This window comes from Lynx canadensis, chromosome B4 (genome assembly GCF_007474595.2).
Source record: "Lynx canadensis isolate LIC74 chromosome B4, mLynCan4.pri.v2, whole genome shotgun sequence".
Classification (NCBI taxonomy): domain Eukaryota; kingdom Metazoa; phylum Chordata; class Mammalia; order Carnivora; family Felidae; genus Lynx; species Lynx canadensis.
The window spans coordinates 90,115,890-90,142,428 of record NC_044309.1 but is presented as its reverse complement, the minus strand read 5'-3'; the positions used below and the strand labels follow the sequence as shown (position 1 = coordinate 90,142,428).

At 36.9% G+C, this 26,539-nt stretch overlaps 1 protein-coding gene across 1 annotated transcript in view; it reads right to left on the bottom strand.

Annotated features, from left to right (window-relative positions):
* The window catches only part of MSRB3 (methionine sulfoxide reductase B3), a 168,901-nt gene that overhangs the window by 64,993 nt on the left and 77,369 nt on the right, over positions 1-26,539 (bottom strand). The window contains exon 5 of the mRNA XM_032594008.1: positions 20,489-20,517. Within this exon, the coding sequence (XP_032449899.1) occupies positions 20,489-20,517 (29 nt within the window). The remainder of the gene's footprint in view (positions 1-20,488; positions 20,518-26,539) is intronic.

Here is a 26,539-nt window from a genome sequence, read left to right as displayed (position 1 = left end):
GTAGGAATGGTAGTGTACTGAGAACCTTGATTCCAGTGGAAAGATCCAACTGGTAAAGGAGTAAAGATTTCAATGGAAAGAAGAGAACAATGTTGAAGGAGTTATGTTTTGTTTGATTTTTTTTAAATGGGATGATTTGAGCTCACCTCCAGGTTGAGGGGAAGAAGTAAGCAGTATCAAAGAGCTTCGGAATTCAAGAATTAGAGTAAATAAGTGACGGAGTAACATTCTATAAGAGTAGAATTGATGGGATCACTGGAAGAAAGAGCCTATCTTTTTCATCCTCCAATCTCTTCACAAAATGTTTCCTTTATTTCCTGGCTTCAGTCATGTAGGAAAGGAGGTAAGTGTGGGTAGAGATGCTTGCTTGCAGTCACAGGAGGGAAGAGCTGGAAGAACTCAAGCTTCATAGCCTTAGATTTCTCTGTGAAATAGGAGGCAAGATTGTTGCTGAGACAGAAAAGGGTAGTAGAAAGGGGATTTGAGAAAAGTGGTGAAGACTTATAAGGACTGCAGAGTAGTGGCAAGAGGTGATCTGAAATTAAAGACCATAAATCTCTAGAGGCCACTAACCCATAATTATACTCTTCTCTTTTCTTTAGCAGAGCTATATAAACTGGGCGAAGGAGCTACAACTGAGAACAGATGGTTGGGGGATTTTCTGGGGAATTCAACATAAGGAAAACAAATCTAGAACCCAGAGGATACTGGCAAAAATGACAAAATGATCACCAAAGAGTACAGGATGGATGGGGAAGAAAGTAAAACAATGAGAGGCATAATAGACGGGGAAGAAAAGGAAGGGGCCAAGACATGGAGGTTGGAGAAACCAGTTGTGGGCTGGGCTGGCCACATGGTCACTAAAATCACCCATGAGGAGGACAAGAATTTGAGTGGAAGACTAAAATCCTCAGTAAATGAAAGGCATTACCAGGAGCTAATAGATCACAGCAATGATGAAAGGCAGTAAGTGGCTGAATAAGATGGCAACCTCAAAAGGGCAGTTCTTACCTGAGCAAAGAAAGCTAAGACTCTGAAGAAGGTAATGAAGAGTTAATACTGACACTGTGTCTAGGTATGAGGAAAAAGTGCAGTTGCATGGACAGACCTTGGGACAGAGACAAATCTCAAAGCCAGGAAATGAAGTAAACATTTTGTGAAGAGATTGGAGGATGGGGGGGGGGGGAAGAAAACCCCACAACTTACAATGGAATGAGAGCTGCCTAGTAAGAAAGAATCGTAACTAATAAGTTAAAGAGGGAATCCAGGGGGAAGAGAGAGGAGCATCGTAGGGTGGTTAAGCACAATTAGAGGGGGCGATTACTGCAAAGCACACTTTGCTGAAAATTTAATCTAATACCTATCAATTTTCCCATAACAAGAAAAACATTCAAAAAGATATGTCTCAGATGGGTCATTAACATTTCTATTTACTAGGAGGAAGAAATCAACCCTTACCAGCACATGAATTAATACCCAGGGTAGACAAATAGAGGCTGTATGATTGGTGCCAGTGCTCTCTTATTTTTCTGTTCACAATATTCAAACAAAAAGGCTTTTCTTTTATAAAAAGTACATGTATAAAAGATTGCTCAATTAAGTTGAATTATGCAGGCAGATTTAGATCCATTAATCATTAATTTCTTAATCTGATTCCAAAGGCCATTTGCGATAACGCTGAAACATGGGGCCACCTCATAACATGGTGTAACGTGGGCAATACTAACAGAACTTGGTGGAATAGGCAAGCAGGAGCTAAACTCTAGCTCACACTTTCCTCACTTCCAGGCCTGTGTGTTTGCTTTAACTCAGAAAAGTCATTCAGCTGCATTGTGGGGGAAAGGTAGAAGGAGGGGAATTTTTCTAATTCATTGCCCCAAGGACGGCACCATTTTCTAATGGACACAAAGGCATGGCATAAAATAGTGGAGGCCCTTCCAAATAATTCAGATGTACTGTCAAAGTCTTCAGGCATTTTTTTTTTTTAAATAGGCCTCATGCCCAGCACAGAACGCAATGTGGGGCCTGAACTCATAACCCTGAGATCAGGACCTGAGCTGAGATCAAGAATCAGATGCCGGGGCGCCTGGGTGGCTCAGTCGGTTAAGCTTCCGACTTCGGCTCAGGTCATGATCTCACAGTCGGTGAGTTTGAGCCCCGCGTCGGACTCTGGGCTGACAGCTCAGAGGCTGGAGCCTGTTTCAGATTCTGTGTCTCCCTCTCTCTCTGCCCCTCCCCTGTTCATGCTCTGTCTCTCTCTGTCTCAGAAATAAATAAACGTTAAAAAAAAAAAATTAAACAACAAAAAAAGAATCAGATGCTTAGCCAACTGAGCCATCCAGGTGCCTCTTAAGGCATTTTTAAAAATAATAACTTGTTAACTTATTAAATAATGTTTTCTGAGTTAATTTGACCAGAGTAAATGTTAAAATTTTCCCAAAGATATGAAAAAATCATATTATTGGTTCACTTAGTCTGAGTCACTAAAATTAATAATTCCATTTACAGCTCAGTCACATTCAAAAATATTCCCATCATATTTTTATAATATTGCATGTGAAGAAAGTTTTCCCAACAAAATCTCAAAGTAAAAATCATAAAAAAAGACTGACATGATACTAATAAATTTTTTTTAATTTCTGTAAAGAAAAAAAGTCTTAAACATCAATTGGGAAAAATATTTGACACATTATGACTTTTTATCAGCAGCAGCATCACTGATGTGTTTTTCTAGGCACTTTAACTATATATTATTTTATTTAGTTCTCACAATATTAAGGTAGGTATAATAAGTGTTCTTGTTCTACAAATGAAAGCTCAGAGAGATTACATGATTGCCCCAAAACACACAGCGCTTAAGAGATAAAGCCAAGATCCAAATGACAGTCTGTCTCATGTAAGCTCTGCTCTTACTCCTAGCCTCAAAAAATAATAATGACAGGGGCATATGGCTGGCTCTGTCAGCGGAGCATGTGACTGACTCTTGATCTTGGGGTTGTGAGTTTGAGCCCCATGTTGGGTGTAGAGATCACTTAAAAATAAAATCTTTAAAATAATAATAACAATAACAATAATAAATATTAACAAAGGAAGTATAAATGATCAGTAACACAGAAGAAAAATGTTCAATATCTCTGGCTATTAAAAATGCAAATTAAAACAATGAGAAACTACTTTTCACCTATCAGACTGGTAAAGAAAATAAGAGAATAATAATACTCAGAGTAGGTCAGTGTCCAGGAAAAAAAATACTATATACAACTGAGGAGAGTATAAATAGGTACAGTTTTTCTGGAAGGCGATTTCACACACACACACAAAATCCTCAAAAGTCTTAAAAATGTGCAGCAGTCTTTACTTCCATTCATTTTATCTTTATTTATTCACATTGCCAAATTTTTCCTTTATTTCCCTTTGTTCACTGCCCTCCATTTTCAAACTATATTCTTTATTGCATCAAACTAACGATCGCTGAATGCTTTTAAAATGAGATACTGATGTTGTATTGTAATCCTGTCATCCATTAGCTCTACAATAGCCTTACATAAATAAATCCAAAAGTTGAAATAATGAAATAAGACTGAGAAATATCAGAAAATATAGTCTATATTAAAAGTACATGTATCTGGGGGCACCTGGTGGCCCAGTCGGTTAAGCAGCCTACTTCAGCTTAGGTCATGACCTTATGGTTCGTGAGTTCAAGCCCTGCATCTGGCTCTGTGCTGACAGCTCAGATCCTGGAGTCTGCTTTGGATTCTGTGACTCTCCCTGCCCCTCCCCCGCTCACTCTCAGTTTCTCAAAAAATAAAAGTTAAAAAAAAAAAAGTATATATATCTGCATAACAGATAATTCTATGCCTTTACTTACAACAAAACTGACATGAAAGATCTTTGTCACATTAATCTTTGTGAACTAGAAAAACAAAGTGAAATCCTCTCATGCCTTGAACTGCTCTAACATGTAGTTAATTTAGCTAAGTATCTGAAAATGGATAATGACATTGAAAAAGCGGGGCCACTTATACCCCGATTTGATCAAAGATAGTAATATATCTTTAAATTTTGCCTTGCATCCATTTAATTCTAAAGTACGCTTAAAGCAAAACTCAAGAATTGTAAGCCATCACATGAAAAATTTCAACTATAACATGAAAAAAAAAAACCCATCTCAGCACATTTAACCAAGTATTGTATTTACCATGCTCCTCCTCAATACTGGATATTTGTTGCATAGAAAGGATGCTTATCAAGTATTTGTTGAAGTGCATATTTTTAACTGAATGATACCTAACAAATTCCCTTTTTTGCCTCTTAAGAGGAAATTCTTAGCAAATGAGTTATAAACTAAAATCATACCTAAAAAAGTTTAGCACGTAAAAGAGAAAAAGAAAGTCCACCATTAACGAAAGCACACCCAAAGATCTTAGAATCACACAAGTTCTATTTACCAACTGCCATGCCTGAAGAATAAATTTACAATGGTGCATCTTCTGCCTTGAATCCTTTTTGACATTCAAAGTGTGAATAAATGATCTATATATAAAGTAACTCAAATAGTTTGCTGTCTTGAACCAATTCTGAAAGAAAACCTAAAAAAGTACTATAGCAAAATGAAAAATAGATCTAAGATCAGGACACAAGAAACAATGATGAGTAGATAAAGATGTAAAATTGCATAATTAAATCGAGGTAGTAATTAATAATGCAGCTTTAACACAACGGCTTCTTGAGATATGATTTTTAAGGAAGTAGATAGAGGCATAATGAGAAGTGTCCTAAAAATTCCAGATTGAAGTCAGCCCATGGGCGTAGGCATCAGAAACAAATTAAAAGTACTAAAGTTCTTATACTAGGAGAAGCAGAAAGAAGTTATACATTTTAATTAATTCCCAACATTAACAGAAAAATACAAGGTCAAATATGTTCCTTAAAATTAAATTGTAGATGTAAATAGAAATAGTATGTTTAATTATAACCAGAAGTTTTCTTTTTTAAATGATAAAAATTTACTCAATCTAACCAAAGGAAAAACAGGAAACAAAAGGAGAGAAAGGACAAGCATAGTACAGAGAAAACAAGATGGCAGGAACAATACCAAAGATGCTAGTTTTCATAATAAATGTAAGCAAATGTAAGCAATAAAAGATTAATTCATTTGGCATGAGCTTAGTAAACATTTATTCAGTCATCACTTGTGACTTAGTGCTGGAATTAAACAGAGCGCTGTCTCTAGAGAGTTCACAATATAAAAGTTAAATAAAGTTATTTTATTCCATTTTGTGAGGTTTCAAAATTGGAAATAATTAAAATAACATATTCCTTTTCCTAAATTCATATACATGGCATTTCTAGAAAACTGTTCTGTAAGATATCTAAGGATTAGCATAGGTTTCTGGCAGAAATCAATGCAAGTCTTCATAAAAATGGTATGCCAGTGATGATGGAAATTCAGAAGCAATGCAACTGCATGTGCGGCCGGGGGGGGGGGGGGGGGGGGGGGGGGGAGAGGTGCCGCGAGCAGGGAGGGTGATTCCCTCAAGTAGATACAATCAGAAAAAATTATCCAATTTTTAAAGGGGCTTAATACCAGTTGATATAATTTGCAACATATTTTTGCTTTGGTCTTAGCCATCGTCCTCCTCCCACCAAACAAAACTCATATCACTATGCTTTCAAAGACAGATTGTGTTTGTTTAAGATGAATGGTATCTTTAGACAAAACAGACTTTCTTCCATTTGCCATTTCATGTAGTATTTACACATAACCTCAGTGAAGGAGAAAAATGAGGGATTAAAAAGACTTCCTCTAGGTAAATATGACAGAGACTGAATATACATCATTATCTCTGGATAAAAAAAGACAGAACAACTAGAATCAATGGGCAAAACTCCAACATTAATAGTTGTACTTGTCACCACGTATATACATAGAAAACATTTATAGTTAAATTTACTAAAATGGCCTATTTCCAAATGATGAAGATCTGCCTAGTTGTAAAGATAAATTTTAAAAATTATGTACTGACTGAACTGCCTAATTAAAAACAATAATCTTAGCTCTTTTATGCTGAACCTAATAAATATTAACACTTCGATGAATGTATTTAAGAACAGCACACAAGCTATATTTCAGTTAAAATTTGTTTTTAATTTATGCTGTTTTGGCTAAAAAGCAGGCACAATCTGATAAGGTGAAACACAACTTCAAGTGGTTTATAAATGATATATTTTGCCTGTAATATTTTACTAGTTATAAATTTTAAGAGTAGAAACTTAAAGATATCGGTCATTAAAAACAGAATGTGAAAATATTTTAATCTTTTTCAATCATTAATCACGTCATTTTTACCACATTGCCCTGCTAAGTTATTTCACACAGATTAAAACATTTCCTAAACCACAGCTCTCCCATTTCTGTTCATCCTATATAAAATCAACTTATTGACTCTTAGTGAGAAATGCAGATAACAAGAGAAGCATTCATCTTTCTATTACATAGACCAACGACTTGTGTGGTGATATATCATATCTAGCAAAATTCATATGAATTGGGAAAAAAGCTTTTTGAAAAATTATGCCAAAAGAGAAAGATTATTAAATCTAGCAGTAAGGAGAATAAAGTAGAAAAGTAAGTTCTTACCAATCATTTTATAAAAGTAAGACATGGTATCTCCTAGATTTCTAATAAAAAAATTTGAAGTACTTTCAAAGAATATAAAAGATTGCTTTCTTATGAACTGGTTACAAGATAGAGATGACAATCGAATTACTTTTTAAACTGGGAATTTCTAAAACGCAATTTAAAAAATAATTGCTAAAACATGATACACTTCAAGTTTCTACAAAATGAATCAGAGTATTTTGAAAAACTGTAAAAGATCTTTTTTTTAAAAAAAACTGGTTACAAAATAGAGATGAGAATTAACTACACATAAGAATTTAATTAAGCCGTCTTTAAACATTCCCCTCAAATCTAAAGAGTCACGTTTATTAAGTAATAAAGTTGGTTACAATTGAGCTGCATATCTTCACATTTAAAATAATCTTACTAACAATGCATCTTTGTTCATTTATATAATGTTCCATTTTAGGAAAAAATATTGTCACCTGTACTACCAAGAAGTTTACAAATACTAAAATAATGTAACAATAACCAGCTGTTGAATCAAGAGTTAAAAAATCAGCTGCATAACTAAACTGACACTGGGATCTGTGATAATTTTTTCTTTAGGTATGTGTTAGGCACACAAGCACAAAATAATCAAAAGCCCCCTCTGACCTTGTTAACTGCAAAATAAATAGCAGCAGAGAGGCGACTGTCTTTTATGCTAATCCCAATCATGTGTGAATACCCTAACAGTAGTAAATTTCTATGCTGAGAGTTATCTCTGTTAGAAACTAAATTATTCTATAATAATTTACAAATAGTTTGCTCAAGGCAAAGCTTTACCTTAGTGCGCAATCAACAAACATTTGTGGAACTGAACACAGTTTCATTAAACTTCCAAATCGATAAAATGGCAGCCTTTTGACATTAATATTTCCCTTTTAATTTACTGTTCATTCATAAAATTTTGTATCATTTTAGCAAAACATCATAATGTTTTGTCCATATCTGACATGGCTATATTTGCCAGTTTACAAAAATGCATTCTAGTTTTACACAGAAAAACTTTTGGAAAAAAATTATATTTTGTCATAAATGAATCTAACAATTTTTAATCTAGATTTTGGGGGGATATTTTTTATTTTTCACATGTGAACATATATACTGGGAACTACAGGCAATTTTAAGCGCCAGTTATGCAGTATTCTTCAACGATCCCCCCAAAAAATCTAAAATACGATAGGCTACCAAAATAAATGTATTGGTGCACTGCTTAGAATTTTAAACCAACAAATTTCCAAATAAATAAATCAGCAAAGCCACATATCTAGGCATTATTTTAAGGAATACTGATAATTAAAAAGTAGGTCATGATAAAAAGTATAAGTATGACTTAAAAGGCAAATTATGTACAAGATTAATATAAAGCAAACCACAAAATACAATAAATTTAAATAAATTCCTATAAGGATAGCTCTAAGGCATTACATTTGAGTTTCAATGCTACTTTCATTCATACGGTAAAAGTAGAGTTTATTGACTATTAGCATACAGCAACACAAAGGAAAAACTGAATTAATTTTAATACAGCATAGAAATACATTTAAATCTAAAATGTTAGAATAATATCCCAAACTCTGGGGAGCCTGAGGCTTATCATTTTTGATAGGAAAAATACTGATAGGCTATCTAATTTCAGTCTTCACATTACTGTTTTGTGCTGCTATGCTCTGCTATAACATATCTCCATTGCTATTGAATTTTATTGTCCTTCACATCTCTCACCTTCTACATGATGGCCTTCTATCCATGATGTAAATGATTTGGATGACAAGGTAATTTATAGACACACTCTTTGAAGAAAAATGCAATTTAGTAAGTATTCTATATTATTTTGGAAATGGCAAAAATACATCTTTGCAAAACTCAACATCATCCCATTTATCAATCATTCACTCATCACTTATTCAGTGAACATTACCACATGTTATTGTGTGAAAATATGATGTCGACTAAATATGCCTTTAATATATATCAATATGTCCTGCATTTCAACAAAAACAAAAAAAGTACAACTAGAATAGAAGATTACTAATTCCAACATCGAATATCACGTAAGGCATCTGGCCACTTAAGTTCTTAATTAAGAAACAGTACTGGAATCTCCAAAACATATATATTGAAAATCACTAAAAAGACCCATGATAATCAAGCAAAAATTTACTTTAATTTTTATCTTTGATTATCTTTGATTTATCTTTGATTCCTATCCAGGGAATTAATGAAAAATCAAAAGAACCTCTTGTAAAATGTTCTTTCCTATAGCTTAGCTCTAGAATACAAAAGATAGAACCAAAAACTTACTGAGACATAAAAAAAGAACTAAAATGTCACTGGCATTTTAAACTATTTTTATCAGAACATTTTGACATAATAAGCAAATACTTGATAGTTTGCTTACTGCATTTGTACTTGTTCTCTAAACAAAATATTTTCATACTGCAGCAAAATGTTAAAAATCTTACGCCTGCAACCAAGTAATGTGTTCAAAACAAAATTTCTACCCTTTGTAGTTAAATGGATCTTATTTCTGCCCAGGAATGAGCAAGATATGTCAATTAACATGAATGGACAAATAACCCATGTGCTATCTCTCCAGAAGGTAACAACGACTACCAATTCATTCCACTTGATGGATATCTACCAATCTAAGGTAAGCATTTCACTTCCTACAGCAACTACAGTCAACTATATTAATTGAATTATCTTAATTTTGAACTGTATTAAAAATAAGGGGCTGTCCAAAACAAAATTATTATCAATTCTCTAGAGACTGTTAATTCTTCATCAATCATTTCTTTACAACAAATCCCGTATGAGTATCTTTTTCCACAGGTGATTTAATGTTGTGGGGACAATCTGCTTTTAGAAACTAAAACTCAACATCACCTTTAAAACCTGTTTCTCAACAGATTCCTGCATGAACTTTTTGGGGGAGAAAATTTCTACAATCATGTGTGACTGTATGGACAAGTATGTCATGTGTATGAGTAAGAACGGTCATGTGTATGAATAAGAAGGCATATCAGTAAAAAGTCATAAATATTTTTTCATCACGTCAACCCATATTCTAGGGGTTTTACTGCATAATGGTTAAGACTGTGGGTTCTGTGATTAGGCTACTTAGGATCAAATCTCAGTTCTGTCATGTACTAGCTATGTAACTTTGGGCAAAATACCCAAGCTCTCTGTGCCTTACTCTACTCAATTTATAAAATGGGAGTAATAGTGCATGATTTGTACAAATTCAATGAATTAGTAAACATATAGCACTTGGTACAGTGCCTGTCACATAGTAAGCATAAAATCAGTGTTAGCGATTGTTACTATTATCTGTAGAGTGAAGTCCAAATTCTTTAACCTGTGGTCTCTAACAGACGCCCAACTGTACCATTACTTCCCAACAAAAGTCCTCTACTTACTGTTCCTCAAATACTTTTTGCACTTTGCCTCTGTGCCTGACTTTAAGTGGCTCTCTATTTAAAAACCATCTCTTTTATCTCTATCCAAATTTGACCTCTGAAGATCTAAATTGTACCTCCAACAAGGAACCCGCCTAATCAGTCACTGTAGCCTACAGTAATTTCCCTTCTAAATTCCAGTAGGACTCCATTACTGGAAACTGCCCCTCCAGATATTTTTGTGTATATGTGTATGCATGTATCTCATCTCTTCAATTACATGACAAGCTCCATGAGGGCAGAAACTGTGTCACACTCCTATATCCTCCACCACGTCTTAGAGTAAGTGTTCTACATGCACAATGCATTACACTGACTGATCATGAAGCGTCAAAGTAAAAATGTCTACATACTGCCTCAGTGCATTAACAACAGTATTCTGGGCCTGAGAATTTCAGAAACAGAGATAGCTCAGTAAACCTAACTGCATGAAGGGTAGCCTGACTTAGACCAAAATATGCATCCCAACTTAATACTACACAGCAGTTAACTGCTGGTACTTACAAATAACATGATTAAATCTCAAAAACATTATATGGAGTAAAAGATTCCACGCACAAGAGAGTACACACTGTATGATTTTATTGTATATGAAGTTCAAGAACAGACTAATCTCATCAATGGTGATTAAAGTCAGAACAATGGTTGCCTCTGAGAAGTGGGAGTTGACTGAAGGAAAATATGAGGGAACATTCTAGGTAATAGAAATGTTCTATATCTTGATCTATATATTGACCTTGTTCTGCATCTTAATTTTAGTATGCTGACGTGGTATGTTAAACCATGAAAATTTTAATACATGCTTCAATAGCTAAGAAAAATTTAAACTATGAATTTTAAGTTCTAAAGTTTCCACACATGGTCTCCTGCTCTAAGAACTTGGAAACAAAGTCTCAGGTAATGGACTCATAGTATGTTTTCCAAGCCCAAAGGCAAAGCTGTCTTTCATAAGGATGGATGGGTAGATGGATGGATGAAGGTGAAGTCAATGAATGTTAAATTATATCAAGCCTCACTGGCCAGGACGACCCCTATTTTGAGATAGATAATTCATGTTAACTTAAACTCACCAAAGCTAAATATTTCAATCTGTTTATTTCCCTTTTTTTCTTATTTTGTGCTCAACAGAGCAACTTTTTGGTTATGATCTGACTCCCCATGTAGGTGCCTGCCTTTAGGGTGCTAATATGCTATGGTAAGGAAATTTCAGTCCCAATATGTAGTGATTTAGTTCGGTCAATTGATAAAGTGAGTTCTTACTGTGATTTTTGTGAGTCACATAGCCTCACAAAGAGAAAGAAGACGCTGATCATGCACATGTAAGTATTCTGAGGCATGGGAAAATTGTATTTATCATCATACACAAATACATTGGCATTCTAGCTTAATCCATTAGTATTGTGGGTTTGTCAATATGAGTCCATCCCTAAAAGATACTAAAACATCTAAATTTCTGGGCCTGGAAGTTTAAGACTAGATACGAGAACACAGAAAATTCACCAAGGCAATTAATGTTATCTTTTGAGGCCTCTTGGGAAACTGCCAGCAACCTTTCAATGGCCTACTAAAAGCCACATTGAAACCATATATAAATCTGTATTACACTTTATATTTTCAAGGCATGTTTATAATCATATTATGTTTAATTTGAGAAAAATACATTTTATAATGTATAACAGTTGCTAAATCGGGGCACCTGGGTGGCTCAACTGGTTAAGCATCCAACTCTTGATTTCAACTCAGGTCATGATCTCACATTTCATGAGCTGGAGTCCTGCATTGGGCTCTGCACTGACAGCATGGAGCCTGCTGGGGATTCTCTCTCTCCCTCTCTCTCTCTGCCCCTCCCCTGCTCACACACACACATGCATGCTCTCTCTCTCAAAATAAATAAACTTAAAAAACAAACAAACAAAAAAATAACTAACCCATGATCTAATAAAAAGGACACAGTCCTTGCAAGTTGGAGATCTGAAGTCCAATCTCAGATTGGCCATTTACTGGCCATGTGGCCTTAAACAAGTCATTTAACCTTTCTGTATTTCAACTCCTTCACTGATAAAAAAATATCCCTGTGTATCTTGCTAACTTTTGAGTCTCAAACTTGGTACGATTTATCAAAGTACCGTTTAAATGGCAAAGCATTATACAAATATTTTCATTATCATATACTATTAATACTACATCCAAAGTTAGGTTACTGTAATGTGATTATAAAGAAGGAATTGAATTCAATTTAGAAATATAATATTTCCAACTCTATAAACATTTTACCAAAGAATTGATCCAAGTACAGGATGTGCTAAAGTAGTAGATTCCACTATAGGCTCCTATTCTTTTCCCTTTCCCATCGCTACACCTTTTACCATGTGACTCAGCAGTTCTTCCCACCAGAAGGAAGAGAGAATATTTACATGTGCATGATTAGTGAGGAGGAAGGGCAGAATTCTTTCCCCTTCCTTCGCTTTCAGCTTGGACATGTGACTTGCTTGGCCAATGGGATGTTGGCAGATCTGATGCAAACAAAGGCTTAAAATGTGCTTGCATAGTGAAGTCTGCCCTCTTCTCTTTTATCACCAATGACAATACCCGTGGAGCAGACCTGGACCCAACCTGTGACCAACCTATGTCAGCCAACTCCCAACCAGTCCACAGACATATGAGCAAGAATATATTATTGTTGTTTTAAGTCACTGCTTTTTTTTTTTTTTTTATTTTTTTTATTTATTTTTTTTTTCAACGTTTTTATTTATTTTTGGGACAGAGAGAGACAGAGCATGAACGGGGGAGGGGCAGAGAGAGAGGGAGACACAGAATCGGAAACAGGCTCCAGGCTCCGAGCCATCAGCCCAGAGCCCAACGCGGGGCTCGAACTCACGGACCGCGAGATCGTGACCTGGCTGAAGTCGGCCGCTTAACCGACTGCGCCACCCAGGCGCCCCAAGTCACTGCTTTTTAAAGTGACTTCTTAAAGTCACAATACTGTATGATTGTGACAATTGACAAGTGATAGGCTTGGTGATTATACAGAACACAGTATACTATATTTCTATGATCCCTCATTTAAAGGATCATCTTTGGGTTAGACAATATAATCCCTAGCCATTAATTTTATCATTTATCCAACAATAATCAATGAGCACCAACTATCTGCCAGGAAGTATTCTAGGCACTGGGCTAATCAGGGTTTGTAACTTTAGCTGCCATAATAAACAATGGCAAAATCTCAGTGGCTTATTACAATAAAAGTTTATTTCCTTCTGCATAAAGGCCACTGAAGATGCTCTGAGGTGAAGGGCTCTCCTGAGTGAATCTCTTCCAAGCATGACTCAGGGATACAGACTCCTTCCATACTGTGATGCCATCATGTTCAACATGTACCTCTGACATAACTTCAGAAGAGAGAGGTGGAGTATACTGGATACTTAATCCCCTAACCCAGAAATGACACATACTCCACCGGAGAATTAGTCACATGCCCCCACATTGGTGGAGAGGGATGGGAAACTGCCATCTCTCACTGAGTAGCCACTTCCCCGTGACTCTGAAAGGGGAGAGTAAATCTTTGGTAGTTAGTTAAGCATTTCTATTGCAAGTGAAGAACAGAACTCCCAACCTCACGGAATTTTTGTTTATGAACTAATTATTCATACCAGATACCAAGGCTATAAAGGTGAATAAGACACGGTTCTTTCTTCAAAACACTCACAGACTTAGAGAGAAAGAAAAGATTCACACAAATAAGTATAGCAGAGCATAAAGGCTGTAATAAATCCAAGTATAAGATCCAGTGTTTGCCCACAGGAAGGAATGATTAACTGCTGGGGAGGTGTAAAAGATGGCTAGATTTAATTGAGGGGGCAATGTTTGGGCTGAACCTTAAAACCTAAAGGCTTGGAGCCACTTTCCTCACAAAGCTATGGGATGACATTGAGGGCAAAAAGGAAGGGGAAAGCATCAGTGTTTACAGGTAGCATAACAACTTCTTGCTTCACATGTGAATTTGGGATAGCATCAGTTTCCTTTTTGGAGGAGCCTTCATTTCTTTGGGCACTGCTTTGGAAAAACGTTCTCTATAGGAAGGCAAGTACAATACATGACCCAAGCAAGGTGGCTAATGCCGGAAAACACATAGTACCTGCAGCTGAAAACATAGGGATGGTGATATCTAAAGAGGTAGAATTCAGGTTAAAATATTTTTTTTTCAGGTTAAAAAAATATATATATATATATTTTTTTTTGACAGAGTATCTCTCTTCTCAAAGTCCTTGTCAGATAAAAGAGAAACCAAATAAATAATGATATATATCACGACTCAGACTGATCTAATAAATATACATGGAATCCTTTGTATTTCAGAGAATACACTTTTTGTATCACCCACAGAAGAGTTATAAAAATTAAATATATATTAGGCCAAAACTACAACTTTAATAAGTACCGGATAATAGACTTACTAAAAAATAGTAAGGCTACATTCTCTGACCACCAAGCAATGAAACTGAAAATTACAAACAAAAGTAGAAAATAGTACATATGGAAAGGTAAAACACTTTCCTAAATAATCATTGTGTCCAAAAGAAAGTCAAAACTGCAACTATTTACAATACAATATAAAAAATATCTGGGACCCGGCTAAAGCTTTAATGAAGGAAATTTGTAGCTTTAAATGCTCTAGTTCTAAATTAGAAGAAAAGAAAAAAATTAAGTATGTAACATAATGGTATACATGAAATCCAAGAAAGCCAACAGAAAATTATTAGACATAAGGAGAGCCTTCATTTAGATCTATCTGATGCAAAACCTCTGCACTTAGCTGCTATGCCTTGCTGCTTCCTGGTGTGTAAATCACTTTATAAAAGGCGATGAAAGGCTAGGTGCCCTCTACTTGCTTCTACACAATCCAGTGAGACCGTTCTAAAGAAGATGGCCTGATTTTTCAGGCCAACCCTGATTAGGATGCAGTAAAAGAACACATCAAAAGTTCAATAAAAGTGAAGAAGAGAACAGTATTCCCAAACATTTGTCATTGTTCTCTTGTAAATTACTCTCTTTTAATGACAATCAAATGTGAAAAGTCACTCCTTATTAAAAGCTATAGAAAAATTACACACTAACCAGTCGTATTATTAGGCTGGTTTCTTACAAGTCAAAGTAGAAACCAAAGTGATACCGTTTGAATAAATTAAAGAAAGATAAATATGTCAAAACCTAAAATAGATTAGCTTATCTTTAAACATCAAGAGTTCTTTAATTCACCATCTGGATCTAAATTTAACCTTGTTAGCCCTTTTTAGCTAAATATGCAGAGAAATCCATGTGAATCTGTAAAACGGCCCAACTAGCTGTAAGATTCTGGAAAATGAATTGTATCCACCCTGTTCACAGCCATAACCTCAGCATCTGGGTATGGCATACAGCATGCATGATAAATGTAGACTGAACGAATGAACAGATGAATAGACAATATTTTTCCTATTTCTATTAATGAACGATGCCCAACGATAGAGATTTACATTGTATTTCCTTGCTCTTCGTTTGTCACAAGCCATTCAAAAATAAGAAACTGAAAATGACAACATTGATTTGAAGCAACTGAAAAGTATTACCAATATACTGTCACATAGATAAGATCTGAAAATGTTTCCTTTATTAATATTTCTTAAGAAAGCCTCACTATGTTAGGGCAGACTGTCTCGTTTGTCGCAAGCTTTCAACACCCTAAGTTCTACACCATTCAGATTCCTCATTTCCCTTCAACCTAGTGACCACCATTAGCAGCCCACTGTATTTTTCACTGCCCTTATGTTTTTGCCTCAAGCTTTAACTGATTATATTCTTTGATTTCCTTACCCTGGCGTAGAGTCCTTTTAACTACAGATCTTAAAAGCGACACTAGCTGCTTTTTGTTCCTTGGGTTTTTTTTTCCCCCCTTCAGGATAATTATATTCCGTTGTGCCTTTTATTATCGTGTCTTTTAGGATCTCCTAACCTTGTACACTCTTGGGCTTTATTTAATAGTGAGCTCCCTCCTCTACTCTCCACACTAAACCATGCTCATTAGGTTTCTTAATCCTCCATAATTTGCTTTCATGAAATCTTATACCTTTGAGTTGCTGTGTTCTGCGAGCCCGTATCTTTAGTATAGCTATTCCAAGCAGCCCAGAATCAACAAGCACCAAACATAAGCTTATTCACTTTCTCAGCCAACATGACTCTACAGAAAAGAAAAAAAAAATCTTTGTTTTGAATGTTTATGGACCATGAAACCATCATTTTAACTTGGTATTTCATTTTCTCATTCAAACATGGCCTGAGAAGGTTAACACCACAGATTTAGACTCCAGGCAGTCCTTGACGTATAGTTATTAACTTATAGGCTTCAGGTTCTTCTTGGTCAGAAAACTATCCTATTTTAACAGAACAGAAATAACAATATCCTGATGTTAACATAGTGACTAGTAAATTCCAACTATATGTTTGCCTTATATTCAGGATTCAGGAGAAGAGAAAAACATCTTTTTTCAGTTATTCTCCAAGAGCTCTGCTTTTCCAAATGTTTTTTTTTTTTTTAAAGACATGTGCATGTTCCTGAAATCTGACTATACACTCAACTCTGCTCTTTCCAGCAGTTCATCCTCTGCTTTCTCTTCAGTTCTACTCATCACTCACACCTTTGCTAATGGGTATGTACAGGAGGGCAAAGACAGCATATATTCGGTTTTTGTTTTTAACTTCTTTCGGTGAAATTAAAAAAAAAACAAAACAATTTAGTAGAGAACTGAAAGAGTTAAGGAAGTTTCCAAAGGTGCCTTGCTTATTCAAGCAAAGTTTACACTTCAGCCCTGTGCATGTTAACTTGTGATCCTCCCCATCCAGATGACAGAAAGCAAAGCCAGTAATTTCTTTATTTAATTGGTTTGCATCCACACACTGACCTCCAGGGCTCTGTTTACATAGCCTATCATGCAATATGCTCCACAGTTCCCTGCCTCTTTCCAAAGCATGTTTCTCCTGAGATTTGATATATAGCTTTCATGTTTAATCACTGCATTAGACTCAATGCTCTGCTTCCTCCACATCAACTAACTTCCCTTCTTGGGAGGTGGGGAGAAGAGCACGGCTTCTTGCTACTCCTGAACATAAAAGGAAGTCTGTTTCACTCTATTAATAAAATCACCAGCTACACACGAATGCAGGCAAGCAACAGCAGTGCATCAACTAGGAAACAGCATTAAAATGGAAACCCTAAAACCGCGTGAGAAAGAAGGTGGCCTGATTGCTCTCCATCGGCAAAGCCAAAAGCTTGACGGGACTGAGTTATAAACCAACAGAAACAAACTTTAATCAGTATATAACTCAGTACATAGAGGACACAGCTAGAGGGCAGCTAAAGTGTTAATCAAATTAATCTCCAGGACAGAACATTCCTGGGGTTCTCAGATCAGAATTAATTCAGTGCCGCTACCTTCTGGTTAAAGGTTTTCTTAACCTTCACCACAAATAGAACTTTTGAGGACCCTTTAACTGATGTGGACATGGTAATGCCACAACCTTTTCCAGAAGAATCTGTATGTGACCCACATTTCTGAGACAGACAAAAAAAACTCAAAAAAATAGTTGATCTCTTTCAGTAAATCAAGACAATCCATAACCTTCAGGCTTCAAAAATGACATGAAATGGACGTATTTTACTTTAAAATATTTCAAGCAAAGAAAGGAAAGTGAAATAAATATGGCAAATTATTAACAATAGTAAAATCTAGATGATGGATTATGTGGATGTCCACTATACCACACTCTCTAATTTTATAGAGAGTTGAAATTTTTCATTATAACATTTTTTGAAACTTTAAAAACCACAAGTTTGTTTGCAGATGCTTTTATAGAAAAAAAAATTGATATAATTTTGATGAGAAAAAATTTAAATCTCTCTCTAGGCTGATCATTCAACAACCGACATTTTTCCCCATGTGATGACAGTGAAAACCTCCCTTCCTTCCTCATGAATCTCACTCCACAGTCAGAAACTTGGTTACACACACTACAAATGTGCATAAGCCTTGCATGAATTGGGTTCCTCACTTGGGAGGGGAGCTATAGGTACATACATATACATGTCACATTTTACTTTGAAATCCTTTCCTTTATGGCTAGTCACTGACCATACTGTTTATTTTTTAAGTGTTTTTGTTTTGTTTTGTTTTGCCTTGGTAAGATTGGCATCCTCCTTCATTTACAAAGTTTACTCTGTCAGGAACACTCTTACAGCTGTATACAACATTAAGCAGAGCAAGTTCACTTTCTGTATTTGATGAACAATAGAGAATCTGAACCTATTAAAGTCATACATTTAATTGTTCCAATATGCTATCTTATTTCTGACCAAAATTTGCATGATAGAGCGTGCCAAAGAATACAGGTCCAGCTTCCTCTGCCATGATTCCCTCATTCGATACTAAGCTAAAAGAGCTTATAAGAAAACATAATTACCTGTTTCTTAATTTGAAACCATCTGAATTCTTTCCATAACATATCTAAATTCTAAATTAAAAGAATAAATAAACTTTTCATCAGTATTCCCCATAAGATTTTTCAGGGTACAGAACTTTGTACTTTTCAAAGACATGCAGATGTGGTCCGTGATAAACCTGCTTAAAAAAATTAGGACTTAGAAAAAATAAGGATCATGAACAAAATCTTTGGTCACTAGAGTGAAAGATGTATGCCTGTACAGATGTTATAACTATCACGACAGGAGTTTAGCGGCATATTTTAATTTGGATTTCAAAATTCAACGTAAATTTTCTGACTTTGACAATAGCTGCCTAATATTTCAATTTTGTACACTATTTCCAGGTTTTACCTTCAAAATGAACCTGGTGGACTTTTTCATTTTTGAGAACTATGTTCCAGATACTATACCCTAAAATCAGTTTCTGATTGATGTTTAGGGAATTAAATCGGATCATAACAAAGTAGGCCCTTAATATGACACTTGGTGACTTACTGGCAAATGATAAAAAGACATCCCACTTCTATGAAAAATTCATTCTCTATCAAATCTATTCATTTATTTTTTATCATACTTAAATATTTTACTGTTTAAAAAACGACAAAGATTTTTCACCTTATTTTGAGTCATCTCCTATGAATCAATAAAAAGTCAAGTCACTGATATAAGGCCACCATGACTTCAGTCTCCATGTAGTCAATATTGTAAACGAGAAATGTTGGTTTTATGCTATTAATGTCAGATGTGATTCAGAAGCCCAAGAACACACAGAATGGAAAGATTTCTGGTGAAATTGTTAACTCAAATGTACCAACTTCATATTAAAGAGGCTTACCAAATTGGAGACATTCATAAAGGAATACAATAAAAGAAAGATGAAGCTTTTAATGAAAAAGCATGTTGGCTCCTTAACACCACTACCAAAAAGAATATATAGTCTTTAGTTCCCTTGGGAGCATAATAAACAAAAAAATGTTTTTAAGTTAAAACATAATGGAACTCAAACCAGAGTCAGAATGTTACTTTTAAATTCAATAAATTCTATGTTTCTCTGAAAATTATTTTCTCCTGGAAAAATAAAAAATAATCAACGTTTATTTATCTACTAACAGTTCACTAAAGGGCATAAGGCCTTTGTACTGAATAAGAGGAAATTTTTGTGCTTTAATTATAAACACCATTAGAAATTCTGGAGCACATAAATCTCAGAAAATGACATAAAGCCTCAGTCAAACCTAAGGATTATATGGCTACATTCATGCTTAATGAAAAGAAAACATCTAATGAGGCTGATATGCCACTGTTTGTGAGAATGTGAATTTTGTCTTGATAGATACAAAAGTAATGGCTTAAGGTGACCTTAGTTTTGCATTATCCACTCCCACAACAAAACAAATTTTTTAAAAAACTAATAAATCATAAAGAAATTTCCATTTCTACTGGCTAAAACTCCTTACAGTTTGCTGGATTAAATGTATTTATTATCCACATTTGACAAGTCCCTTGCACATAATCTTCAAATTATTCAGGATGCTTTGCCTACTGAGAGAATAATATTGTATTTTGAGCGGCAAGAATGTACAACCCCCACTTCTGCTCTTAAAATGCAACTCTGCAGATAGAGAGCATTTAATGCTTATTGCAGAACTATCGAGAATCCCAAAGTGAACATCTCAAGTTCTGATTCCAGGCAGCCAATCGCCCTGCTTTGAGGTGGGGTTCATATTTTGAAAAGAGGCTGCCTCGTCTGTTTAAAATCAAAATGGCTCTTGATCTGATGAGTTGCTCCTCAGAGAATAATGTAAATAAAATATACTCAGAATAACATCACTAATGTAAACATACCTGAGCCGGAGTCAAATTTGCTTTCTGACCTGCAAAGAGAAAGAAATGTTTTACAATACAAAAATTGCATATTAAAGAACAACTGGTACTTTATGGGAGGGGATGTAGTGGTTACAGATTTCAGTTCAATGGCCAACAAGGAAAACAGCTTTTTAAAATGTAAATACATATCTCTTTTAACTATTTTAAACATATGCATTATCCTACGTCCCCTGAACATGCACATATCTGCAGAGATAGCAAGCATGAAAAAGATACTAACTTTTTAACTTGTTTTGAGAGAAGGAGCATAAATTGCGTTAAAAAAAAAAAAAAAGAGGTAGATTAACTTGTTTCCGTAATATAATAAAGCAATAAAAAACTCAAATTTAAATTTATCCTCTTTACTTATTATTAAAGATTTCCAATTATTCAACACCAGGTAATTTTTCACTAAGTTGTTCGCTGGGTAAATGAACCTGGTAACCCCATACATTTAACAAGAGGGAGAAAAAAAATCTGAGCCCTTGTGGGAACATTATGTTTCAGATATAGGCTAATACTGGTTGTAAATTCAGAAGCCTTTGAAGCTCTCAGTTCAGCTGTGGGAAAACTTCTGTTGGGTAATTACTCTCAAGATGCTGCTGATGTGCTGTCAGGCAGAATTAACCCTATGACTAGGCCTATCTACACAAGCTACTATAAGACAGCATTGTCTATATCTAGCTCTCAAACCAATTAGTGGGCATGCTCCAGTCGGATTTATATCACACATTAACAATCAATAGTATATATGTTCACAGCTGCCACAGCAAGATACAAGAACCCACCAGCAGGAGTCCTGTTAAGGGATGTTACATTGACAGAGAAGATTTTTTTTTTTTTCCTGGGGAAATGTAGTTAACTGAGTGGGAAAGGAGATTTCTTTGAAATTATGCCAGGGTACCAAAGCACTTTTGGAAGCGGTGGCTTTCTTTACCTAAATTAGTTTCAAGAGAAGTCATCAAAGGGGAGAGGGGGAGAGGATAAGCAAGAGGCAGCTTTCTTTGTCATAAAAACCCATTTTCTCAAGTATTCCTAAATGAGGTTTCACCTGATACTTAGAGTCAATAATGGTAAAAACAAAAAAGTGTTGTCACGGCCACGGTTGCCGACAACCAGCAGCGCGATGCAGGCCCGCTCTCCCAAGCCCTAGCCTGACCGCACTCCTCATCCCACTCCTTCACTTAGACGGCCCCGACTGCTCTTCCAGGTGCAAACACTTTTGCTTTTTGTCCTCTCTCCTCTTCTGGAAAGGCTTGCCTCGTGCTCTCTTCTTTGTTCCCAGCATCCCTGAGCACAGCTCGACATGGCGTTGGCCCCACATCCTGCTGGTTTCCTTGCCTATCTTCCCCACTACACCTTCCTCATCTCTGCAGCCACAGCGGTTGCACAGCACCTGCTGCTTGTACCCAACAACTGTCTGTTGAGGGGAACTTCCACCAACAAACACACATCCTTCTCACCTGGATAGGAGGTGTTCTTCCTTCTGTCTGGGCTTTTCTCCACTTATGTGCTAAAATGCATTCTCTTATCTGCCCTGGAACCGGGCTGGATGAATGACTCCTCTCTGCTCTCTTTTTTTTTTTAAGTTTATTGGTTTATTTTGAGAGAGACACAGAGAGAGCAACAGCAAGGGAGGGGCAGAGAGAGGGGAAGAGAGAGAATCCCAAGCAGGCTCTGTTCTGTCAGCGCAGAGCCGGACGCAGGGCTCTAACTCACGAACCGTGAGATCGTGACCTGAGCCGAGATCCAGAGTCTGACGCTTAAAACCGACTGAGCCACCCAGGCGCCCCTCTCGTGTCTTCAATATCCAGGTTTCCCGCAGGTTTCTCCTCCCTTCTGAAGAAGAGTGCTCAGGAATTAAATAAATGTCCTCCTTCAAGTAGGTGCCCTATTCTTGTTATCTGCTTTCTTCCTATGCTCACAATCAAGCCTATGGGAAAGGATAAACTATACCGTATGGTGTATGTTTTCTTCTCCTGACCTCCCAACACATTCGCTGTTTGAGCCACCACGATCTGTCCTTGCTAAGGTTTATCAGTGGCTTCCCGTTGCTAAACCAAAAGCCCTCTTACCATCCCTACTTTACTAAACCTCTCTCCGACTAACAAGCAATACTACCTGAATGTTGCACTGGGACCTCAAATGAGGTCCTATGTACTAAGTGACCTATGTACTAAGCTCAATTCAATGTATTTTCCTTCAAATATAATTCTCTGCTATATTCCCTATCACTGAAATTGGGCATCATGATATTGTCCTAGTTTTCTTCTGCACCCCCTGTATCAAATTGCCACTAAGACCTGTTGATTTCACTACCTTCCCCTTCTCTCTGTTCTTACTCTTACCACCTTTGGGCTTATCTCTGACTCAGAATCTCACACCCAGAAATCCCACCCACCCATCCAATCCGTCACCCCATCAGCTGCCAGATGTTTCCAAAACACGAATCTGATCACATTACCACCACCTCAAAAACTAGAGCAGGCCTCTCCAAACTTGGGTCACAAATTGACCCATTAGTGGATTATAAAATTAATTTAATACAACTAGTATTTTTTTAAACCTGAACTGGAATAGAAAAGAAGACAAATGCACTCCATATATTGAGAGTCTGGGCAATTTTGCACAACTTTTGGGTATATGTACGTGCATTTGTGTCTGTGTGTGATGGCACACGTGCGTGCTATGCAGCACTAGCCTTACAAGTGAGCTAAAGGCTCTGCTCTGGTCTTCCTCTGGCTGTGCCCTCCTCCCCACCACGCAGGGAGTCCCCTCTTGTATCCGAAGCTCCAAGTACCAGGGTCTGTGGCATTCTTCACCCAAAGGGCCCTGCCTAAGCCAGCTTCCTCACCCTAGATGGGCCCTTTCTTCAAGTCAGGTTGTTCTACTAGTGTATGTACCTCAAGCCCGAGGGGTGGCCAAAAGCTGCTGCTTGAAGGAGGGAGCTTGGACCCAAGGGCAGAAGGAAGGGGACACAAAGAGGACAGGGCAAAATGTTATTTCTGCTCAGAGAATTCTTAATTCAAACCCTTCCGTGAGAGTGGAGGATTGGAGCACCTAGGGGTCAGAGGTTGCCCCTTGGACCAGACCGGCAAGGTCTACACAGCCTTGGAACTCAGGCGCAGGGCCGGTGGAGATGGGGAAGGGGCGATGATAGGACAGAGGCTGGCAGAAACGAAAGAGCTCCTCCCCCCAGAAAAGAAGAAAACAAAGGAGGTGTTCTCTTATGGATTCCACAGCCTTTGGAAGAGAAGGCTGAGGGAGACGTCCCCTCCTCTTCTCCCACTCTTGGCCCACTTGCCATTGTCTCTGCATTTCCCCAGGATGAATAATGAATTAATAGTCTTTTGGTGGAAGTCTAAATTAACTTTATTTGCACTGTTCTCAGTTATTTGGTATCAATGGTTTTACAGTTTTCACTGCTTTTGTCAAGATAGATTGGTATATCCTTTTCTAACAGTTTATTGCCTTGATTTATAACTTCTTAAATGACTAGCTATCTTGTATCACCATTTGTCCTCTTGCCCAGGTCCTGCAAGTGGTAGGACCAGGCCTGGTAATAAATCGTCATGTAAAAAGGTACTCAGTCCAGGCTCCTCCACCCCATCTCTAATCCACACCGTATCCTTCACTCTCACCAAATAAAGAACCGTTACCACATTATGAGCCTGCATCCAGTACTCTCAGGCTAGAATGCCCTCCCGCCAGCTCATCACTGACAAACTCTTACTCAACTATAGACTCCCCTCCATCCCATCAGCACCCTGCCTGCCCCCCTTGCCTCCCAGACACTAACCTCAGCAAGATGCAGACTGGGTTTCATCCATCTGCATATTCCCAACACTTACTGAAGCATGTGACATTTAAAAGTTTTTAAAATTTTACAGTAGGGGGCGCCTGGGTGGCTCAGTCAGTTCAGCGTCCGACTCTTGGTTTCGGCTCGGGTCATGATCTCACGGTTTGTGCGTTCAAGCCCTGTGTCAGGCTCTGTGCCATGGCAGGAGCAGGCATGGCACGGAGTCTGCTTACGACTCTCTCTCTCTCTCCACCCCCACCTCCCCCCCCAGCTCTCCCCTGCTTGCACTCTCTCTTTTTCTCTCTCTCTCTCAAAATAAACAAGTAAACTTTAAAGAAATTAATTAATAGGAATTAATTACATGAATTAGTACATGAACAAATGAATCTGTAATTAATTAATTAATTAGTAGGAATTAATACATGAATAAATGAATCTGTGAACTAAAAGAAAGCTAAAAATAAGGTACAGTGGCCCAAACCTCTATAAAATGCATCTTTTGAGACATGAAAAATCATATCAAAAAACTTTTATCCCTCAGACCATCTTATCTTCTCCAGAGATAGCTGGCCAATACGTAAAATACACCCATAAAGTGCAGAGTAAACATCTTCACAAACTAATTAATGATGTTGGGTATCAGTTTAAAAACAAGAGTATTTTTAGAATTCTCAAACATAGTACTGAACCTTCAAAAAACTCACAACTACTCTATTAATAATTAAGACATAATAATAGAGTTAATACTATCAGTTTGAGGGTTAAGGAAAATTGGTCCTATAGTATAAGTTAAATCAGATTTCTCAGATTTTCTATACACACATGGAATCAATACACACGTACACATTCAAGACACAAAGTATGTACTGTGGACTATGATCATCTCTCCTTCTAAATCCTCTTTAAGGAAGTAAGCAAAATATAGATCGCAACAAACAAATGGCAAATGTGGGGAAAAAAAGGATTCACACATAATACAGATTATACAAGAAAAGCAAAGAAAGGATGTTCATTCATTCATTCCAAGCCATGTATGATGTGCTTTTTTTCAGTAATTCACTAAGCTTATACGGCAGGGATATGAAAATGCAAAAAGTAAGGTTATACGGGATATAAGATGCGTAAGTAGAATTGTCTCCACAGACACCCATTTTTCCCCTTGATTACACACTCGCATCTAAGCTTCAAGCCACTCAACCAGCCCCTTTGGCAACTGCCAAAAGTCGGTGAGTACCGCCCAGACTGCTACTGTCTTTCAGCATCCGTTCTCCACTTCTTAATTTTATTTTTAATTTTTTTAAAGTTTTATTTATTTTTGAGACAGGGAGAGACAGAGCATGAACGGGGGAGGGTCAGAGAGAGAGGGAGACACAGAATCCGAAACAGGCTCCAGGCTCTGAGCGGTCAGCACAGAGCCCGACGCGGGGCTCGAACCCACGGACCACGAGATCGTGACCTGAGCCGAAGTCGGACGCTTAACCGACTGAGCCCACCCAGGCACCCCACTTCTTAATTTTAGAAATAGACTAAGTTTTAGATGGGTACACGGGCTTCCTAGGTAAAACAATTTTCCCACACTATATCCCACCTCTCTTGTAGCTAGTTGTGACCCTGTGACTAAGTTCTTGCCAAAAGGATGCAGGCAGAACTGATGTGTCGAGCACCTGATTATGCCCCTCAATAGAACTGCATCCCTCTCTTCTTCCCCCTGGCTGGAATGTCGATGTGATTCCAGGGGCTGAAGCAGCCATTCTTAGATCATGAGACAGAAGCTGACACCAGAGCATCAGCCTTTCACCACTCCTTGTACTGAAAGTACACACACACACTAGTAGCCCGTATCAATCCTGTTACATGTTTAAGCCACTATTACTTTAGAGCACTTGTAACAATATTACCACAGTAGAAGAGGCTTACACTAAAACTCCCAAATTTTTAAACCTGAATAGCTCTCATGAATTTGTAGTTGCTAGGAGAATTTCAGTATCATTACTACGTTTTAAATAATTAAAACATATGATATATGCATTCTTTCGATAACAGAACTATAGATTTTCAGAAGAGGGCAGTTTTAGTCTTTGTTTACAGTTCTATAGTCCTGAACAAATTTATAAAACTACTAATCTCTATTTATAGGAAATTAACCCAGTGTCCATGAAAGTTCTGTGTACTGAAGTCAAAAGCTTTTACCTTATTTTTCAAAACTTTATTTTCTCTTATGAGGAATGCAC